The sequence below is a fragment of the Lissotriton helveticus genome, chromosome 1_1, assembly GCF_964261635.1.
Source record: "Lissotriton helveticus chromosome 1_1, aLisHel1.1, whole genome shotgun sequence".
Lineage (NCBI taxonomy): Eukaryota > Metazoa > Chordata > Amphibia > Caudata > Salamandridae > Lissotriton > Lissotriton helveticus.
In genome coordinates this window covers 1,127,634,861-1,127,655,795 of record NC_136057.1, presented here as the reverse complement: position 1 = coordinate 1,127,655,795, position 20,935 = coordinate 1,127,634,861, and the positions used below count along the sequence as shown (strand labels likewise).

Genomic DNA, 20,935 nt, shown 5'->3' with positions numbered 1-20,935 from the left:
AAACCCATAATCGGGGAGTTACATGGACTACACATGATTTCTTTCAGTATTCCCTGTTGAATCATAAAATCGATCACAGGCTTTATTCCTGCAATCGTCTCTGGGGTCAATTTGTATTGAGGCGTTCTTGGATATTCAGCATTTGGTTTAACCATAATCTTCACTGGTTCTACTCCTTTAATCAGCCCTATCTCTTCACCAGTAAAATCCCATACCTCTGATGACACTGCATCTCGTAAATCCCATGGGAGCTCCTCCACTGTCAGGGTAGGATACAGTTCTATGCATGTTCTCGAATTCACAACTTTGAAGGTAGCATCATCGTCTGTAGTCTGTACCTCTACTCCCTGAGGGGTGCAGTATATGGTGCAGTTCAGTTTGCACAATAAGTCCCTTCCTAACAGACACACAGGACTAGAATCACACACTACAAACTGATGTTCATCAGTGTAGTTCCCTATTTTCACTGACACTGGTTCCGTCAAAGGGCTATTCATTCTCTTATTTGCAACTCCTACCACCTGAATCGTTTCCCCCGACATTGGTAGATCTGGAACCACTGCCGATCTCAGAGTGGATCAAGTAGCTCCAGTATCCACCAAGAATGTGGTAGGACACCCTGCCACTTCAGCCTCAACAAACGGTCCTCTTTGATCCACTTCTAGAACTGCCCCGAGGGTCCTCTTCTCTACTTACACGTCGTCCCGTCAATGGATCAACGTAGTAACACTCTTCTTTACTTGTAAACAAAGGCATTTGTCTATGGACCTTTCCCCCTGTCGAAATCCTTGGTGGCTGCGGGAACTGAGCTCGTGGAGCCGAAATCCCCCCTTTGGCCACATTACTTTTTGACATCGTCACCCTTTGAACTGGAACTTCCTGAACTTCCTCCTCTTCTTCTATTTCTCCGTTTTCAGGGTTATAGGGACACTCGCGTCTCCAATGTCCCACCTTGTGACACTGGTGGCACTTTGTCGTTTTTTTCAATGTAGCAAAATCTATCCTAGGTCTAGGGTTTTCCTCGTTGTCCCTATTCTGACTGTTTGATTTCCGTCCCATGGTCCCTGTTCCCTGTTGCTGCTGTCCTCCCTTTGCAGCTGACTGCATCTGCACCACCATCAATTTTTCCTTTAATTTCTTGGCTTTGGACTCTATCTCATCACTACAGTATCTTGCGTATCTCAAAATCTCATCCAAGGGTTTGTTTTGCCAACAAATTAAATGCTGCTGAATCATCAGACAAATATCGGGTCTCAACCCCAAAACAAACTTTGATACAAACTGTCCTATATCTTTGGGGTCCATTACATCTAGTCCACTGTATTGTTTGAATGCTTTCAGCAATCGTTCATAATACTCATGGACTGTCTCCTTTGGTTCCTGTCTTGTTCGGTCTATTTTTACCCAATCTATGTCTTGTGGTGGCACCTTTTCCTTCAGCCATGTCATTACCCTATCGTATTTTAACATTAGTGTTTCTGACGGTCCATTAGTACGAGCATCCCTTTCTGGTTCTGCATTTGGCCACTCGACACTAACCTTGCATGTCATCCACAAGTCTCCTGGGACCACAATGTCAAACAAGGTGTTCAAATCAATCCACAATACTTTCGAGATCTTCACAAACCTCTCTACCTGCTTGTACCACTCAACCGGGTTCTCCCTTAATTTCGGAAATGAGTTGGTAAATGCAGCCAAATCTCCCCTACTCCAGAGCACATGTACATAATTCCCATTCGATATTTCCCGCAAAGGGAATGCCTCCATCTGCATTAGTCTTCCCTCCGGAGACATCACATTCGTACTCCGCCTAACAGTTCCCTTTTTGGACCACCTCTCTTCCCATTTGTCCAGGTCCCTCCATGCTCTTATTCCTGTGATCAGTTCCCTTATGTGTGTTTTTAATCCAGTTGTCCTCCTCTCATCTAAGTCCTGATCTGAATACTGCAACCTGTGGTTACCCTGTAATGACTTGGTTCTGGACAAATCTACCATATACTTGTCTGCCAGTTCAGACAGTTTCTCATGAGTTGCTCTAGCATTTCGGGTGATGTCCTTTGCTATAAACAACAACTCATCCTGCTTGTACATCTCAATCCTTTCTAAAGCCAATGTACCATCTATTATATCTTCCAGGTCAGATCTTAAACTGGACACATCAAGTCTTTTGGCTTTTATCACAGCTTTTAGTACGCCATCTCTAGAGAGTCTATTTACATCTCTCCCATCACAGCTCTGAGTCCTACGTCTAGGCTCAGGTGAGTTGTGGGGAGTCCTCCCTTGCTCCCATCTCTCCAGGTCCCATGCAGTTCCATCCTCTCTGGGTGTATGGTGAAACACTTTCCCATTTCTCATAGTCCCACAATTCCCATCCTGCATGGTTTCCCTAGATGCATGGTAAGACATTCCGTTATTCCCCATTTCTTCAGCATTTGCCGGTGGTCTCTGATCTCTCGACTCATGGCAAGATCCTTCGCTGTTCCCTATGCTCCCACGACTCCAATGCTGTACGTTATCATTAGGTGCATGGTGAGTGCACCTAAACCTATCCCTGTATTCTTGTGTCCTTCGGTCTCCCTCACTTTGAATGAGACGAGACATCTCTCCACATCCTGTACTTCTCTCACTTCTCCCCTGCCCATTTCCACCGTCAATATGACGTATAACTCCTCTACTCTCCTGACTTTTACCGTCCCACTCCTGACTGCTTGCGCTAGCCCCGCAGTGAGACAATGTTCCATTGCCTCGACTTCCCCATTCTGCTTCTGCTCTTGGCCTGTTGCTCGGTACTTCTGGGGACTCGTCCCATTCCCTCAAGTCAGCCCTCAACTCTTTGTAGGATTTCGGCCGTGGTCCGCTCAGGTCCATCGGTCCTCTCTGACCCCCCTGTTCTACTACGGGACCCACTGCTGAATCCAATGGGGTGCTCCAAGTTACTGGTCCTGGCAATTGCCTCCAGGCATTGGTCGTGTTATTCCTTCTTTCCATCTCAACTCTTTCTCTGTCTAGCTGTACCTGTTCTTCCTCTCTCCCTTTCTCTGGGTTATAAATCGACCATATAGGCCCTATAGTAACAGGTACTTGAAGAGCCTCTGGCAATCCATGAGACTCAGCCCTCTCTGTTGCTGGCGTCTTCTGCACCACAAACCTTCCGACTACTCTCTGCACAGGACTATGTTGAGGTGTCTCCTCACCTTTGGTAGGTACCCAATCCGCTATAGGGAGTGGCCTATACCCTTCTATGCCAACCCTGTATTCTTTTGGGAGCCCCGTACCTTCTGTCTCCCTATTGTCCGGAGGTGGTCTATCTATCAACAACCTATTTATGAGGCCGTCCTCCGACTCACTCTCATCATCCTCTTCCATGGGTTTCTTTTCACCTGTAACCTCTCTCATGGGGTACAACTTGTCTACTTCAATCGTCCGTACCCTCCATTTCTTGGCTTCCTCATCCCATTTAGCATCTTGCACTGCCCTTACTGATCGCCTTACCCTGTCTTGGCGTCTGTTCTGATTCCTGTCGTGCGCCGCCCTAATTCACGCATTAAGGGCCTCAAACTGTGTCGGTCTAGGCAAAGGTCTCAGTGAGGACATGACTGCTTTCAGCTGATGTAACACTTCTAGTCTAAACGTTCCGTATTTCGGAAAGGTCAATTCCTCATTCCCTTCCGTAATCTTACTCCAAGTCCCAAGCCACAGTATAGTATGCAACCCAACATTCGTTGCCATATAGTGAGCTGGTGTACCCTCCGGCGGCGCCTCTTCCCCGGAATAAGATTCTCTTCTTTTTCTCTTAAAAATCCCTCTCAAACATTTAAAACAATTCATGTTCAAACTCAACAAATTTCTATTTTCTCCGCGTTCGTTTACTTCCTGATGACAATCCACCAATCTCAGAGCGGTTTTCGCTAACTGGCCTATCACAGCGCGGCTCTTCGCTGACGTCACCCCAACCGCCCTATCACAGCGCGGCTCTCGCTGACGTCTCTCGTCCCAGCGCGGCTTCACACTGACCGACCTATCTCAGCGCGGCTCTCGCTGACGTCTCTCGTCCCAGCGCGGCTTCACACTGACCGACCTATCTCAGCGCGGCTCTAGCTGACGTCACTCGTCCCCCTTTGCAGCAGTTCCCCTCCTTTCTCCGCTCGTCTCCCGGTCATGCATACGTCCCATTCATACTCTGAAAAATGATTACTTCCGACCAAGCAATCACTTTTCTTGACTGTACGTCCACAGTCTAACTGTAATTGTCACCTTAACCGACGAAATGTCTTTTCTCGTACGTCCAGACAATCGCCTTCTCTGATAGGTTACTTGCACACGGTAACTTTCGACCTGCGTCCGTTACCCACACACACACTCTTGCATTCCCCCTATCTCGGTCCTACGGGGGTCAATGGTACCTCATGACCTCCTTACTCTGGTCGACAATTACTCTGGATGTTCGATACACCCGAACCACTTAAGCTCTACCCCGAACTTAAGATTTTACCAGGTTGCGCGCGCTCACAATCTTCTCACAATCACTCTACAGGCATTTAACTCCGCATGACATTACAATACAAATACAACACAAAACACCGCAATCTGTCCACGCATGACCCTTGTTATACTCACTCTCGTCCGATACTGCTGCTTTTCTCTCTCTCCGTCAGTGCCTTCTTCGGCAGGCCACCTCTCGAGCTCTAGGGACCTTGGGGTAAACTAACCTAGTCTAGATCACCTTCCTCAAGAAGGTAACCATCCTACTCTGCTACCAACTGTTAACGCGGGATTTCTGGTCTATAGTTATAGATCTAGATCCCAACTCAGGTCTACTGAACCGTTGGTACCTGTCATTGAGTAAAAGGCAATCCACTACTGGGTTAGTCAGTTAATGACTTACACCACTCTAAAGAACCACTGAAGCTTAAAAGTTTTAAAAGTTTATTATAAAGCCAAACTTAACTGGAGATACAAACAACTCAAAATAAGATTCAAAAGGTATACGGGTATCAATACAAACATGAATTTTCTGAATGCTCTTAGTCGGCAGAAGAATATCACCAAAACAAATTCTAGAATTATCAAAGTTACGAGGATAAACACAAGCTGTAGCTTATGAGTCATTTACAGAAAGGAAAAATTCAGATTAGACTGTCCCTACACTAGACTAAGTGACATCCCTACTTAGCAAGATCTTAACCTAAAAAGGTGTCAGCAGTGGTGACTTCCAAAGAAGATCACACACTTCCCTTAGTCTTTGTTTCAAAGTCGATGTCTCGCAGTTCCCTATCTGCCTACCCATCCGCTCTCTTAGGTTCCTCAGATCATCTGCCTTAACTCCACCCAGGGGTGCTGTCCCTAATACAAAATCACATTCCCAATAGAGACGCCCCTAGAGACGCCCCTCACGTGGTGTCGGTTCTGGCGGCAATTTCCATGCTGGTACTCCTTCTAGGCCCATCGTTAGCGTTGACCTTGCTTCCCAGGCTCCTCTCCGGCAAGACGGTACCCCCTAGAAATTCCTGAAGACTCCTACAGGCCTGTGCCTGGCTCTCTTGAACAAAAGTCTATTCATCACTTTCCTGATTAGACCCCCTCGCACCTGCAAAACAGACACTTTCTCTGTGGGCCCCAAATTCCGGCCTCCACCATATCTTTAAGTCGTAAACCATGTAACAGGATTCACAGTTAGTGTCTAGCACGACTTTTCTCTAACGAGCACATACAGATCAAAAGAAATGACTTTATCTATTCAGGCCTGTTAGGATTCCATGAAACGGGCCTATGCACTCTGTAAAAACATTTAATTTCTTTAGTTTAAACAATATTCTAACTTACTACACACACAAATTATATGGAAAACACTTCTATAAAATATATTTCAGTTCCATGATCAATACTACTTTGAATTACAATAACATTGAAATCCACTATCTCACAAGAAAGTGTAACAGCATCCTGTACTTTATGTGAACTGCCATGCGGCCTACACATTTCTACGTTTAGCAGAATTACATTTTCCCCTTCCACAGCCACATAACGTAGGATTCCAACATCATCTTAGTATTTCTACACAATTCTACATTAGTTCTCACACAGATATATGCATTCTACATTTAGTTAAACACTCTTATGTATTTTCACTCTCTTAAATCGACACTCTTATACCATGTTTACTAGACTAATATGACGTGCTTGTAAATATGGTGCACTTCTACAGTTTTTCTTAATTTGCGCTCTCTCACTGCGCTGCCCTACTTCAAAAGAAAAGGGCAGGGATGTGCTGTACCAATGAGATACGGCCCATTCCTGTCCTCTTCTCCAGCTCTGGTGCACAATTGGCTGCCATGAGGCTGTTTAGGCACCCTTGCACCATTGTGTTGTTTGTTATTGTACAGGAAGGGACATCTTTCTGGACAAAAGCAATCAATGGAGGCAATTTCCTCCTATGTGTGCTGCTGAATGCAGCACACACAGAAAAAGGAAACAATGAGGAGAAATACAGTTATTTCTCCTCATTGCGGCTCCCATATGCCTCCCCTGGAGAGGCATAGGCTTTTGACACATTACCAGGTTTACAGAACGTTGTAAATTGGAGAATGTGTGAATGTGTCAAATGCCATGGGTGTTACATGGGAAATGTAACAAGGGAGGTTGTACAAAGTTCCCCTAGATTAAAGGCTGTAACGGAGTCTCTCTCTCAGTGGGGATAGTGGAGGGAAAGGAGGTATGGGAAGCCAACAGGTCCCTTGTCGGAACTAAGAAACCTCATACAACTACAGGGCTGGATGACATGTCTCATTCAGCCCTTTGTGATGTTGTTTGCATCATCGGCTTCCTGCTCCTGCGTCAAGCCGGCGCTGCAATGCTTGACGGGTAATAACGTGTGTTACTCTCTGACGGAGATCTTTTGTTCCTTGCCGTGATTTACTGGTGTGTGAGGTACAAAAACAGGTGAAGTAGTGAGCAAAAATGTGGGTTTAAAAAAAGTTGGATAGTCCACTAAGAGACCTTTATTGGTGTGGCTAGCCACTTTGTTAAAAAGTGCAAAGAGGGGTATAGAGGCCCAGGGTAACCATTAGTATGGCCTCATTTCAACCCTCCGACATGGTCAACATGTTTCATGCCCTAGAAGGCAATTCTTCAGGACCAGAAAGTGCTCATATACTTATTAAGTGCCCTAAGGTGAGCTCAGGAGTATGGTTTATACAACCTGGTTGGTCTATGACCGGAGCTAGCCAAAAGTACTGTCACACCGTCAGACCTAAGGATTAAAAACGGAAAACATCAACATTTTATGCAATAGCCGCTCAAAAATTAAGCGTCTTGAGTATCCCAATTTATAATGCAACACCCAGGCATCAGTGATTCACTCGGTCCTGGGACCGTTAATCTAGTGTGAATTCGTGAAGGGCGAGAGAGAGAGAGAGAGAGACTCTCATTACAATACGGGCCCAAGTAATCTTTGGAACACGTGAGAATAGAAATGAAAATAACAATAAAACTAAAAAGTCTTAATCTTTGCAAGAGGTATGTTACTTGTTGGTAATAGCGCCTCTCGTGTCAATAAATAGGTAACTAACATTGAACAGCCAGGGGCCGCCGTGGGGGAAGGCATGGGCTTGAAGGGAAGGCTACCAGCAAGGGTAACTGCCAGCAGTCGGGGCTTACCAATGCCAATCCTGTCTCGATCTGCGCGGCGGATTCTGGTGGGGCGTGCGCTAGAGATAGTACCCTGTGGAGACAATCGGCAGGGGAGAGAGAGACAGAACAGTCATGCCCAGCTCATGGACAGGGGGAGCATGAGAAAGACGGGATCGCCAGTAGGTCACATGGGGTCCCGTCACGTCAGGCTGTGCCGTTCGGTAGGGCTGGATCCCAGTCCCAGTCCGCGACTCTGCCCGTCGGCGCCCGTCGGCGCCGAACGAGTGCGCCGTTGGTCGGGAGTGCGACCAGCGATCTGGTACGGCCGTGGGTCTGGAATCAAAGTAGCGGCCCCGGCCGACAGAGCAAGCAGAGCCGCAGGACCCGACGGGGGCAGTCACCATTGGCCGCAGCCCGGCGGAGCAAATAGCCCCACGTGGTCTCCTGGGGGGGGACCGTCACAGATGCAGCGGCGGAGCAGGGATGAGGGCCCTGATTGCTTACCTTAGCGACGGAGTGTCTGCGCCATTCGTAACCTACCCCCACTCACTCAGGCGTGTAGTGAAACGCGAACCAGCCGGTAGCGCACTTTCACCCAATCGCCAGTTAAATGCCGGGCTTGCGAGTGTCGGGGGGGCGTGTCACATGACGTATGTGCCAGGGCAGCCAATCAGGGGCCTCTCATGTTAGAGAGAGAGGTTGGCTGACTGTAAGGGATAGTGTGTAAAGTTGTATTGACTATTCAAAGCATTCATGTCTCATTAGATTGTGTTCCGTGGTCTCACGGCAGGACAGCCCGGTGCAAGGAATTGCAGTGAACCCTGGGGGAGATAATCGAAGGTGGCGAAGGCGACGTCAGTGAGCGCCCCAACGCTGGTAAGGCCATCCAAATCGTAGGGTGTGGAATGCCCCACAACTAGCTTTGCCCTAGAGGAAGGAAGGGGGTTTGGGTGGTGGGGTGCCGGCAAGAGGAGCCAGGCAAAACAGTCCGCGGGGCAGTTGCCAGTGGTTGACATGGACCCCTCGTGCAGGTGGTGCTATGGAGGGTTATGTGGGACGAGGGTGATCGAGTCCAACCGGGATGCGTGAGGGCACCATGTTGTATGTGGGGATTGGTTAAGTTTGTCTACATAGGGTGTCCAAAAGAAACAACATCCCTTGCTGGGCAGGATAAGAGTACTGCAGAAGGGACATGAAAGTTCTTTTGCTAGCTGATTCCAAGGGACGGAGTCATTCAATCCACATGTGTCTAATTGTAATCGATGCACCCACCTCTGTTCCAGTCTGTGTAGTGATTGTTGACTGATGGATGGATGGCATTCTAGGACCACCCATTGCATGTTGTCTGCTGAGTGTCCGGCTTCTTTGCAGTGTTCATAAAGCCTTGTGTGGGTCTTAGAGCAGCGAATGTTGCTGTTGTGTTCAATTATACGTGTTTTCACAGTGCGCATAGTCATGCCTATATATTTGAGGCCGCAGGGGCATGTGAGCATGTATATGCATCTACTGCTGTTGCAGTCAGTATGCTTGTTCATATGCCACGTGAAAGATGGTGATAGAGTCATCTCTTTGCTTTGTATGGACTGTGGACAGACAATGCAGCTACCACATCTGAAATGGCCCACCACTGGTGGTAGATCCCAGAGTGTGTTCTGGTGGTGAGTACTAGACTTCTTGGGTCGAGTATGGGTCAGGGTATCCTTAAGGTTGGCAGTTCTTTTGAAGGCAAAGCGTGGACGTGGGATGTCCAAGCCAGCAGAGTTCAGAGTACCCCAATGGGAATTGATTGTCTTCTTAATGAAGGTGGAATTCTTGGTGTAAGTGGTTACACATGTGATGGCATCATCTACTGGCTTAGAATGTGTCTCCACAAGAGCTTCTCTGTTGTTGTTGAGTGCTCGTTTGACTGATTGTTTCAGAAGTCTGGTAGGGTATCCTCTTTCCTGGAGTTTGTGCTGTAAGGTAGTGGCTTCGCGTTTGTAATTAGTCACTGATGTGCAGTTTCTGCGGATCCGAAGGAATTGCCCGAAGGGTAAATTATCCCTCAGGGCCCTGGTATGGTGGCTCTGGTATAAGAGAAGACTGTTCCTGTCGGTCTCTTTCCTGTTGAGGGTGGTGGTGATCTCCGTGGGGTCCAACCTGATTGTTTGGTCAAGGAAGGGGAGTGATACTTCAGAGATGGTTCCCGTAAATTTCAGAAACGGGTTTTGGAGATTGATCCATGAGCAAAAGGCCTCACAACTCGTCCGATCCCCCTTCCAAAGGATCAGGATGTCGTCGATGTAGCGACGCCAAAGGGACAAGTGTTCGAGGAATGGGTTGGTGTCTGCTTGGTAGATGAAATGTTCCTCGAAGGTGGCCATGTAAATACAGGCCAGGCTCGGCGCGAAGGTCGAACCCATGGAAGTGCCACGGATCTGGTGGTACAGTTGCGATTCATATCTGAAGAAGTTCTCTGTTAAGGCTATACTTGCAAGAGCCATGATGAACGAAATAGGGGTGGGTGATGTCCATTCCTCCGCCCTCAAAGCCGACTCTACTGCCTCAAGGGTTGCTTTCTGAGGGATATTAGTGTAGAGGGCTTCTACGTCCAATGTCAGTATGAGATCGACATTTTCCCTCCCATCCATGTCATCAATGAGGCGTAGGACGTCTCTGGTATCCTGAAGAAAAGAAGGGATTTTCTTGACTATAGGTTGCAGAAAGGCGTCACAAAATTGGGATAGAGGTTCCAAGAGGGACCCTATACCAGACACGATGGGCCTACCAGGCACCGGGGTGACCCCCTTGTGAATCTTTGGCAGAGTGTAGAAGTAGGGCGTGACGGATTCGTTGGTGATGAGGAATTCTGCTTCCTTTTTAGATAACCATTCATTGGTTTCTCCCTCTAACACAAGACTCATGATGGTAGTTGACAGGCGTTTAGTAGGGTCTACGTTAAGAGGCCTGTAGTGGGTACTGGTGGAAAGTTGTCTTCTACATTCCAGGTCATATTCCACATAGTCTTGGATGACTGTGGCACCCCCTTTGTCCGCTTGTTTTATGACAATAGTGTTGTCATTCCCTAGGGCCTGTGAGGCCTGTCTCTCGGCCTTGGTCAAGTTGTTGAATTGATGACATTGTGGTTTGTTGGTAAGGCTGGTCAGGACCGCTCTCTCAAAGGCCAGGATCTCAGGGGGGACCATCCCATCGGTGGGTGTAAACGTAGAGGGTTTCCGTAGTCCTGTATCTGGATTGTCTTGTTCTGGTTGGCCGTCAAAGAAGGCTCTCAGGCGTATCTTCCTGAAAAGTTGTTTGATTTCAATCATTTCCTGAAAACTGTCAGGTACCGGAGTAGGGACGAATCCAAGTCCCTTTTCTAGAACTTTATTTTCTGCGGGCGTCAGCTCTCTTTTCGAGAGGTTCACAGTCAGACTCTTCTTCCCCTGGTCGTGCTCCTGGTTTCTACCGTGGTCTGTGGTGTTGGTTGATCTTGCCACTGAACCCCTTTCTGTCCGCCTCGCTTTTGCCCTCTTCCTCTGCCCCAACCTCTGCCTTGAAAAGATGGCGGGTTTGAGGGGAACAAATGTGGTGGACCCTGTTGGTAGAAGGGGTATTGCCACGGGGGTGCCATATGTGGGGGTCCATGGAACACTGGTCCTTGTTGGTATCCTGGTTGCCAATTGGGATTCTGTGGGGCCCTGTTGTTCCTAGGGTTATATCCTCCACTGGAATCGCTGCTGGATGAGCCTCGTCGGCTATTGTTGTCTGTGTTCTCGTCCGAGGAGTAGCTTGTCTTTTTGTTCTTGAAGCCCTCCTTTAAGTAAGGATAGACTTTCTCTTTCTCAAATTTTGCAATGTCTTTCTGCAGTTTGGCTGTCTTCTGCTTCAGGAGGTATTCATGGTGATCTGCCATTTCTTGGTTGATCTCAGCTAGTTTGGTGGTAAAGTTAGCCTTGGTATTTTTGTTGACCGCACTCCTCATTGTAGCTTCTATAGCTGTGATTTTCTCTAGTAGTGCCTCTGACAGCCGTTTGGATGTTTGCACAATAAGGAAGAGTAAATCTTTGGTGCATTTCCAGGATACCTGGACCCAGTCGACCTTAAACTGTTTATCTTCCAAGAAGAGTCTGGGTATGATGTTTACAATGAGACCCTGTGGGGCGATTTTACTCCTCAGGTATTCGGTCATCATTATACCATGTATCGTGATCCTTATTAGTTCTTTCTTCATATCAGTTAGTATGACCCAGTCATCGTTAGTAGCGCCGGAGGCAGCGGCAGCCGAGAAGGTGAATAAGGTGGGTGCTGCCCTGAGGGCTTCGTCGATGGCATCGTCGTCAAAACTAAGACCCGGTACATCTTCCATTGTGGACGGAGGGTGGCTCGGTTCAATGTTATATCAAGATTTAAATCAGGCCGCAAAATGCGGAATGCTGGGGACAGAACCCCAATGCGAGTTGGGCCAGAGAAGTGAAATAGTGTCACTCTTGGTATCCTAAATGTCCCGTGGGGGCAACCCACGCAGTATATTTAAACAAAGAGGGGGACGAAGGGGGACAGTGTTTAGAGGGGTCCAGTGTACCTGTCCAGAGAACATGTAACAAGGGAGGTTGTACAAAGTTCCCCTAGATTAAAGCCTGTAACGGAGTCTCTCTCTCAGTGGGGATAGTGGAGGGAAAGGAGGTATGGGAAGCCAACAGGTCCCTTGTCGGAACTAAGAAACCTCATACAACTACAGGGCTGGATGACATGTCTCATTCAGCCCTTTGTGATGTTGTTTGCATCATCGGCTTCCTGCTCCTGCGTCAAGCCGGCGCTGCAATGCTTGACGGGTAACAACGTGTGTTACTCTCTGACGGAGATCTTTTGTTCCTTGCCGTGATTTACTGGTGTGTGAGGTACAAAAACAGGTGAAGTAGTGAGCAAAAATGTGGGTTTAAAAAAAGTTGGATAGTCCACTAAGAGACCTTTATTGGTGTGGCTAGCCACTTTGTTAAAAAGTGCAAAGAGGGGTATAGAGGCCCAGGGTAACCATTAGTATGGCCTCATTTCAACCCTCCGACATGGTCAACATGTTTCATGCCCTAGAAGGCAATTCTTCAGGACCAGAAAGTGCTCATATACTTATTAAGTGCCCTAAGGTGAGCTCAGGAGTATGGTTTATACAACCTGGTTGGTCTATGACCAGAGCTAGCCAAAAGTACTGTCACACCGTCAGACCTAAGGATTAAAAACGGAAAACATCAACATTGTATGCAATAGCCGCTCAAAAATTAAGCGTCTTGAGTATCCCAATTTATAATGCAACACCCAGGCATCAGTGATTCACTCGGTCCTGGGACCGTTAATCTAGTGTGAATTCGTGAAGGGCGAGAGAGAGAGAGAGAGAGACTCTCATTACAATACGGTCCCAAGTAATCTTTGGAACACGTGAGAATAGAAATGAAAATAACAATAAAACTAAAAAGTCTTAATCTTTGCAAGAGGTATGTTACTTGTTGGTAATAGCGCCTCTCGTGTCAATAAATAGGTAACTAACATTGAACAGCCAGGGGCCGCCGTGGGGGAAGGCATGGGCTTGAAGGGAAGGCTACCAGCAAGGGTAACTGCCAGCAGTCGGGGCTTACCAATGCCAATCCTGTCTCGATCTGCGCGGCTGATTCAGGTGGGGCGTGCGCTAGAGATAGTACCCTGTGGAGGCAATCGGCAGGGGAGAGAGAGACAGAACAGTCATGCCCAGCTCATGGACAGGGGGAGCATGAGAAAGACGGGATCGCCAGTAGGTCACATGGGGTCCCGTCACGTCAGGCTGTGCCGTTCCGTAGGGCTGGATCCCAGTCCCAGTCCGCGACTCTGCCCGTCGGCTCCCGTCGGCGCCGAACGAGTGCGCCGGTGGTCGGGAGTGCGACCAGCGATCTGGTATGGCCGTGGGTCTGGAATCAAAGTAGCGGCCCCAGCCGACAGAGCAAGCAGAGCCGCAGGACCCGACGGGGGCAGTCACCATTGGCCGCAGCCCGGCGGAGCAAATAGCCCCACGTGGTCTCCTGGGGGGGACCGTCACAGATGCAGCGGCGTCTGTGACGGTCCCCCGTTACATGGGAAACCCACTATAACACCCAGGGCACTCCTTCCTAACACAGTGTGAGGCATGCAGCGGCTTGCCCTGCATTGCCTCTCACCATATCTACAAGGCCATAAAAAGCCACATAAGGTGTTGTTACATGGCCTTGTAGATATGGCACTGCACAGTGCGTCGCCAGAATATCAGTAAAAGTGATGTTCCGGTGACGCACAGCAGCTTGTAAATAAGCCTCAATGACATCATGTGGAAAACTAAGGTTGGTACACTGAAACGGGCAAAGGGAGGAGCTCGGATTGGCACCAGAAAACTGACACAAGGTGCCAGCAATGACACTGGGCCCCTAACACGGGGGCACCAACACTGTCAGAGGCTCACTGCACCAACTTTGACATACATGGGGACATTGACATGGGGACAGTAACAAATGTAGACTAACACTAAGACACCAACAAGGGGACATTGACACAGGGGGAATGGCAAATAGGCACTGGTTGTAGGATGACAGAGGCAAGTGAACGCTGACCATATGTCACTGACACAGGGGGCACAAATACGAGCACCAGAAATAGCACTTGAACAGTGACATTGAAGCGCTGACGTGGAGCTAAATTACTAATGCTGGGACATTGGCACAGAGCAGTTTCAGTGGAACACATAAACATATTTAAATGAAGAGCGCCCCCACCATGCACTTGATGAATCCCAATGTCAGGTTTTTTTCACACAAAACTGAAGAAAACTAGTTTAAAAAATAATTTGCCACATATTCTTTTTCAGCAGAAGGATATCCTGTGAAATGGCCACCAATGTGAAAGCATGAAAGTTTGCAAATGACTAAGAGTACACATGCATGTATGTTCACCTCAGTGATATGTGCATGATTTGGTCATTCACAAACTCATCTTCTAATTCAGTGGATCAGTGCAGGAGCACTACAACTGGTGCAGCATGTGTAATGTAACAGGTGCTCATGTAAAGTGCTCCAATACCTTCGGGTGGAATTAGCGCTATATAGCACTGCAAAAAAGAATAGAGAAAGCTGTAACTGTGAAGGGCTCGTCTATTATAATGTGCACAGGCATTTTCACAGTGGCGCACTAAGAAGTGTGGGTGTCTAAGAAGTGTGGGTGATCGTTGTCTCACTCTGTAGGAGCTCTCATGCTAGAAATATATCTTAAAATTGCTCCTACGTTCAAAGCAAGCATTACAATGATAGCAACATCTAAATTTGTGAGGCTTGATTCTGCACTGCAATTTTGCAGAGGGTTATGTTAAAAACATTTCTGTGTGTCCTTAAATTCAGGATCCTAACATTATTCCAGAGCACATTGAAGCGAGAAAGGTGCAAGGTGATTAACTTTAATTCCCATTTTGAACCTTTAAAAGATGCAGCTCTGATTGGGTGCTGACTTTTCCAAGAGTAATTAATCTGCTGTAATGTATTTGAATTTAAGACCCTCTACTAACTCCTGGGGCTAGCCTGGACTGATCGCTGTCACTACACTTTGTGAGTACTGTGTATAAAAGAGCAACTTGTTAAGCAAAACGCCACCCTGCAGAGATGGCATCGTAGAATGTAGTGCATATTTAAAGTCTTCTGATACAGTGACTTTTTAAGCACCAATTTTGAGTGGAGTAAAGTGTACCCATCATGCACTAATATAATTACCCTTTATATAGACCGTTAAGCAAATTCTCGCACTGGAGATAGTGAGATAATAGTGGAAGATTGTATACTGCGACAGTTACTAATAATAATCATTTTGGTTGGATCTTCACAGCCTTCTGTCTATGACACCTTTCCATTTACTTTCACTGTCATCACCCTCAGATGTGTAAGATTAGTCAACACCTGTCCTCGGCCTTCGACACTGTGTATTATTCGACATTCGTTTGTCGCCTGGAAACCTTAGGCTTAAAAAACAGTCTTGGAGCAATTTAAATCCTTTCTAAAAGATAGGGAAACACGGTGATGCTAGATCATTTCAGCTCTAACACCTTCTCGCTTCCGTGTGGGGTGCCACTGGGGTCCTCACTTAGCCCCCTCTCTTTAACCTATACGTAACAGAACTCACCCTGCTGAATCACTCCTTTGGCTTTTCACCCACCTCTTACCCAGATGGCACACAAATTGTGTTATCTATTGCAAATGAGGTTAACTTCACCAGCTTTCAGTTTCATAACTGCATGAGAGAAATCGGTACCTGGATGGACAAGCACTGCCTTAAATTAAACTCAGATAAGACCAAGGTTATCCTCCTCAGAAACAATACTCATTTCTGGACCCGTTCAAGCTGACCATCAGAAATGGGCTTTTTCCCAGTGCCGACCTCTAAAGTCAAGAGTCTCAGAGTGATACTCGATGACAAACAAAATTTCAGTGAGCAAGTCAACGCTGTCATATCCTTCTCATTTAACACTCTAAAAATCATTAAAAAGATTCCCCAATTCCTACCTATCACCTCCAAGAAAACAGTCATATCCTCTCTTATTCTGTCCAAAATAGAATACTGCAATGGCCTATACATCAATCTTCAGGAACAATATATCAAGAAACTGCAGAACTCACAGAAACTCCGCTGCCATATTACTTTTTGGCCTCCACAAATATCATTCAGTCTCTCAAGCCATCAAGGATCTGCACTAGCTGACAATCAGGAACCGGATACAATTTAAAGCCCTTTGCCTCACTTTCAGAGCCTTTGCATGGCACAGGTCAAGAATTTCTGAAACATCCCATATCCTGGTACATGCCCAATAGGAACCTCATATCTAAGGGAACTCACAAAGTCACTACATTTAGATTCAAGAAAACTAAATGGGGTGGCAGCAGCTTCCTCTTGGGTGAACCAAACAATGGAATATGCTACCCATACACATTAGATCTGCCCTATCCCTACAGGTCTTCAGTCAACTCCTCAAAGCATGGCTTTTCAACCTATAATTCCCCTATAGTATCCTTTCACGATATCTGCTAAGCCAGCACCAAGACACCCAAGGGTATATGTTATGCTTTGAAACTATATTAACATAGCGTAACACATAGACTCATCGCGGCTCTTGATTTTGTGCACAGTTGTGAAAAGTGCACATGAGCATACTGTTGATGCACTCAAAGAAAACATTTTTTTGGGAACATTGATATGACACAAAGATACTGGCATGGAGACACGGATATAGGGGCGCAGGCATTGATACTGACAGTGGGGCAATAACATGGACACTTGCCAATGCAACAATGCCCAGGGTTAATGCTACATTGGCAATGCCAGGGAACACTTACACTGGGACAAAAGGACATGGTTACTGAGACCGTGACAGTGGGCTGCTGCAAGTGCCACTTGGGCAATGACAGAAAAGAGCTCACATGGGGACATTGACACTCGGAAACTGATACCGAGACACTAACACAGGGTAGATAGAGAAATAGGGAACTGGCCTTATACTGGAAAATTGACAAGGGGAATATACACATATGCACCACCAGAGACAACCGGACACTGACGCAGGAACACTGACAACTTTACAAATACTAATGCTGAGACCCTGACACAAGAGCATCAATATTGCGACACTGTTCAGGATGCTACAACTTCTGCATACTAACACCAGGAAGTGAGAAGACACAGGAATAAGCTTGAAGGCAAGGACACTGGGGGCCTTATTTATGAGGACTTGCGTCACTTTTATGCCGCCGGTGTATCTTTTTCTGTGACGCACCAGCAGTGGAAAAAATGTGCCATGTTGCATCATATTTATAAAGTGACTCATCTAGGTAGATGCGTCACTTCGTAAACCCCTGCACCACATTATACCTGAGCCAGGTATAATGTATGCAGGGGGCGTTCCGACGCAAGAATGGGTGGTAGAAGTGATGCAATGAAATCAACGAGATTTCACTGCGCCACTTCTAGGAGTCAGATGCGTCAATATCTTACGCCTGCATCATGGCAGGCGTAAGACTGACACAGGCATATTTCACATGGTACTTGCCGATGTGTAATGACCCATTGCTGGAGATGCGTCACTTTTGTGACACACTCCAGCAATGCTTAATTTTTGCGCCTACAGATAGATCAGAAATACTAACTTATCTGTAACTCCTTGTGCCATGATGCGTCATACTATAAATATGATGCATCATTGGTGTCACAAGGAGGGCGCAATGAAAAGTGACGCATCGCTGTTTTCTTCACAGCGATGCGTCACTTTTCATAAATGAGGCACTGGGTCTTTAGCACTATAGCCCCTAAACAGGCACAGGGAAACTATCAGGGGAGATACATATTGAGGCACCAGCACTTGAATACTGAGCAGGGGGACACTGAGACACTAATACTGACAATGGGGCTGTGACACAAGAGCTCTTATATGGGTACATTGGCATAGGAACACAAAGTTTTAAATGTTGACACTGGAACATTAGCAAGTTCTTCGACATGTCCATTGCTGCCACTGGCACACAGCACCAGAAACTACGACACACTGACACTGGGACAGTTAAAGATATACAAGACATTGACATTAGAATGGTGACACTGGGACAATGACACAGACACTGAGATGATGATATTGGCTCTGGGATGCTGACACAGGGACACAAACTGACAAAGGGGCATACAGACAAGGAGACACGGGACCTCTTACACTGGCATATGGACAATGATGTGGAAACATTTACAAGTGAGCATTGTGACTGGCACTGAAATAGGGGCGTGGGGATACAGACATAGAGGGGCTTTTTTATGAGAGCCCTGTATCACTTTTGCACAGTGTAAAGTGGTACATGCATGATGCAGCGCTCTCATAAAGATTAATAAAGCCACGCAAACCCACCCAGAGTAGCTTTGAGTGGCTTTGAGTGGCCTCATAAATCATGAGTAAGGCAACACAGTGCAATGCGCTACATCACCTTATAATGCACCTGGGAGGCATTCCATGGGAGTTGCGATAGGTTTTCGAACGCAACACCCATCGAATTTGACGCTGCCCCAGGTTTACAAAGTAATAACCTGAAGACGTTTCCTGCTGCCTACCTAATCTACTTACAACAGGTATCTCCTACAGGACCTAGGTACATACAGCAAAGTACTGACAAACAGAGGCGTCATATATTTGTAAGCATCATATCTGTGTACCCATAGCTGTTCCAATGTGTTTAGAGTTGCCCTTAAAAACTGTTCAGTCAATTGTTGATATTCAAATGTGGCTCGAAATGCAGCATTTGCCACAAATTGGAGAATACACAACTTTGTGTGTAATTGCATATACATTGTACTCCGTTTTCTTCAATTTCATTGTACAGAATTGCACTAACTTTGACACATTCCCTAAAAAATCCCCAATGCTTCTTTATCACTGTGCTTTAACTGTACCATTTCCTTCTATTTATCAAACAGTTTGCAAGGTAGAACACTTGAAAAAATACTGCCAAATGTGTTGTCTTCATCTCACGATATTGTGCCTTTTCCAAAAAGTATTGTGGTGGAAGCCACATTCCTGTTTACCTAAGGCCCCTTTTATGCTGCAGGTATAATTTGGGGGGAAGGCCCCCCCCAAAACACTTACCACTGGCTACATGCCTGTAAACTAGTATTCATCATACCACATCACTTCGAAATGTCCCATCACCCTCCCCTATTTCTGGCTACAGTTTATCTCTGGCTGCATTTCACCACACCCAACCACAGTCCACTTTATTACAACACACACACACCTTTTAAACACTTTTACTCAACAAGACTTAATCCATTTGCCGCTGATTATTTACTCTACATCTAATATCCTAAATCCTAAATCCACACCTGACTCCACTGACTTTACACTCTAATATATTCCTTCTATGCTCTATATCTTAACTCCACATCCACTTTCCTAAAAGCACACTTTAGACTCCATGTAAAGGATGCACATTACACTTGTAACTTCTGTTCTTTGATGTGAAGATATTCTTACAGTTCAAGTCAAAGATACTCATTGTGTCGACCTCTGTAAGGTGAAAGGTCAATACAGTTCAGCCAGACTTCCAACCTCATGCCTGCTTAATAGGTAACAATCTCTACAGAGATTCTAATTTACTGAGACACTTTCCCCCACATGCATCAAGCATTTTTGTAGTCGCAAACGGTGCGATTCCTTAAAATCGGCCGTTTGCGAATGCAAAAGTGCTTTTTGGGATGCATGAAGCAATTTTAGAATTCGTAACATTTTTGCGAGTTCTAAAATTGCGGGTGCTTTTAAGAAGTCGCAGATGTGCGATTTCTTAAAAGCAATGCATCATTACTTTTCAAAGTGTAAATTTGCAATTAGGGTGCCAAATTTACCGAGTGGTTGAACCACTCGGTAAATTTGGAAAAAGTGTTTCAAATGCTGAAAATGTTTTTTTTTCAACATTCATGTTTCACACACACATGTCCTTAGGACATGTGTGTGTGAAACATGATGCGAAAAATACATTTCAGGGGTGCATGGGGGGGTCCTTTGGACCCCCCCCCTGCACCCATGAAATTTTCAAAGTGCCACTCGCAATTTGCTAATGCCTTCCCATTGACTCCTATGGGCCTTTTGGCCCATAGGAATCAATGGGAATTGCGAAAATTAACTTAAGAATTCGGTATTTATTTGGGATTCGGTAAAAATTGCGATTTTAACCGATTCACAAATGAATACCGAAAATAATGATGCATACCATTTTGCACTTCTTAATTTGCGATTCCTTATTTTTCGCAAATTAAGAAGTGCAAAATGTCTCAATGATGCATGTGGGGGTCAGTGTACTGATCCCCCGAAAAGACACGCGTTTGGGAGTCTGGTGTACCAAAGCTATATCTCGTCAACTCAGCTACTATGTCATGTTTCATTATTGATTGTGTTGCATCACTCTCAAAAGGCAGTGCAAGTACTTGCAAGTACTCGTGGAGAGTGAACGGTAGACTGATCATTCATTCATGCGAGTTTTGCTCACCTTCCATCGAGGTCCTACTTTGACATGTATGGTTGTCTTCTTGTCCCATAAGATGGTAATCTCTAGTTCAGGGAAGTGCACTGCTGTATAAAATCCAGCTTTCCAATGTTGATATGTGTATTTGCTTTCATGAGGTCTTGTCTTCCTCTGTACGGAACATAAGCACAAAAATATCTGTGATGACACCAACATTCAATGATAGTATTAAATATGGCACAGTGAATATGCATGAGTGTGCACAACATTAACAAAGATGTTGCTGTGGATTATTCTTGTAG

The 20,935-nt window shown here is 46.1% G+C and overlaps 1 protein-coding gene across 1 annotated transcript in view; it reads right to left on the bottom strand.

The window, feature by feature from the left end:
- The window catches only part of OTOGL (otogelin like), a 1,067,300-nt gene that overhangs the window by 465,948 nt on the left and 580,417 nt on the right, over positions 1–20,935 (bottom strand). The window contains exon 27 of the mRNA XM_078649280.1: positions 20,658–20,804. Within this exon, the coding sequence (XP_078505406.1) occupies positions 20,658–20,804 (147 nt within the window). The remainder of the gene's footprint in view (positions 1–20,657; positions 20,805–20,935) is intronic.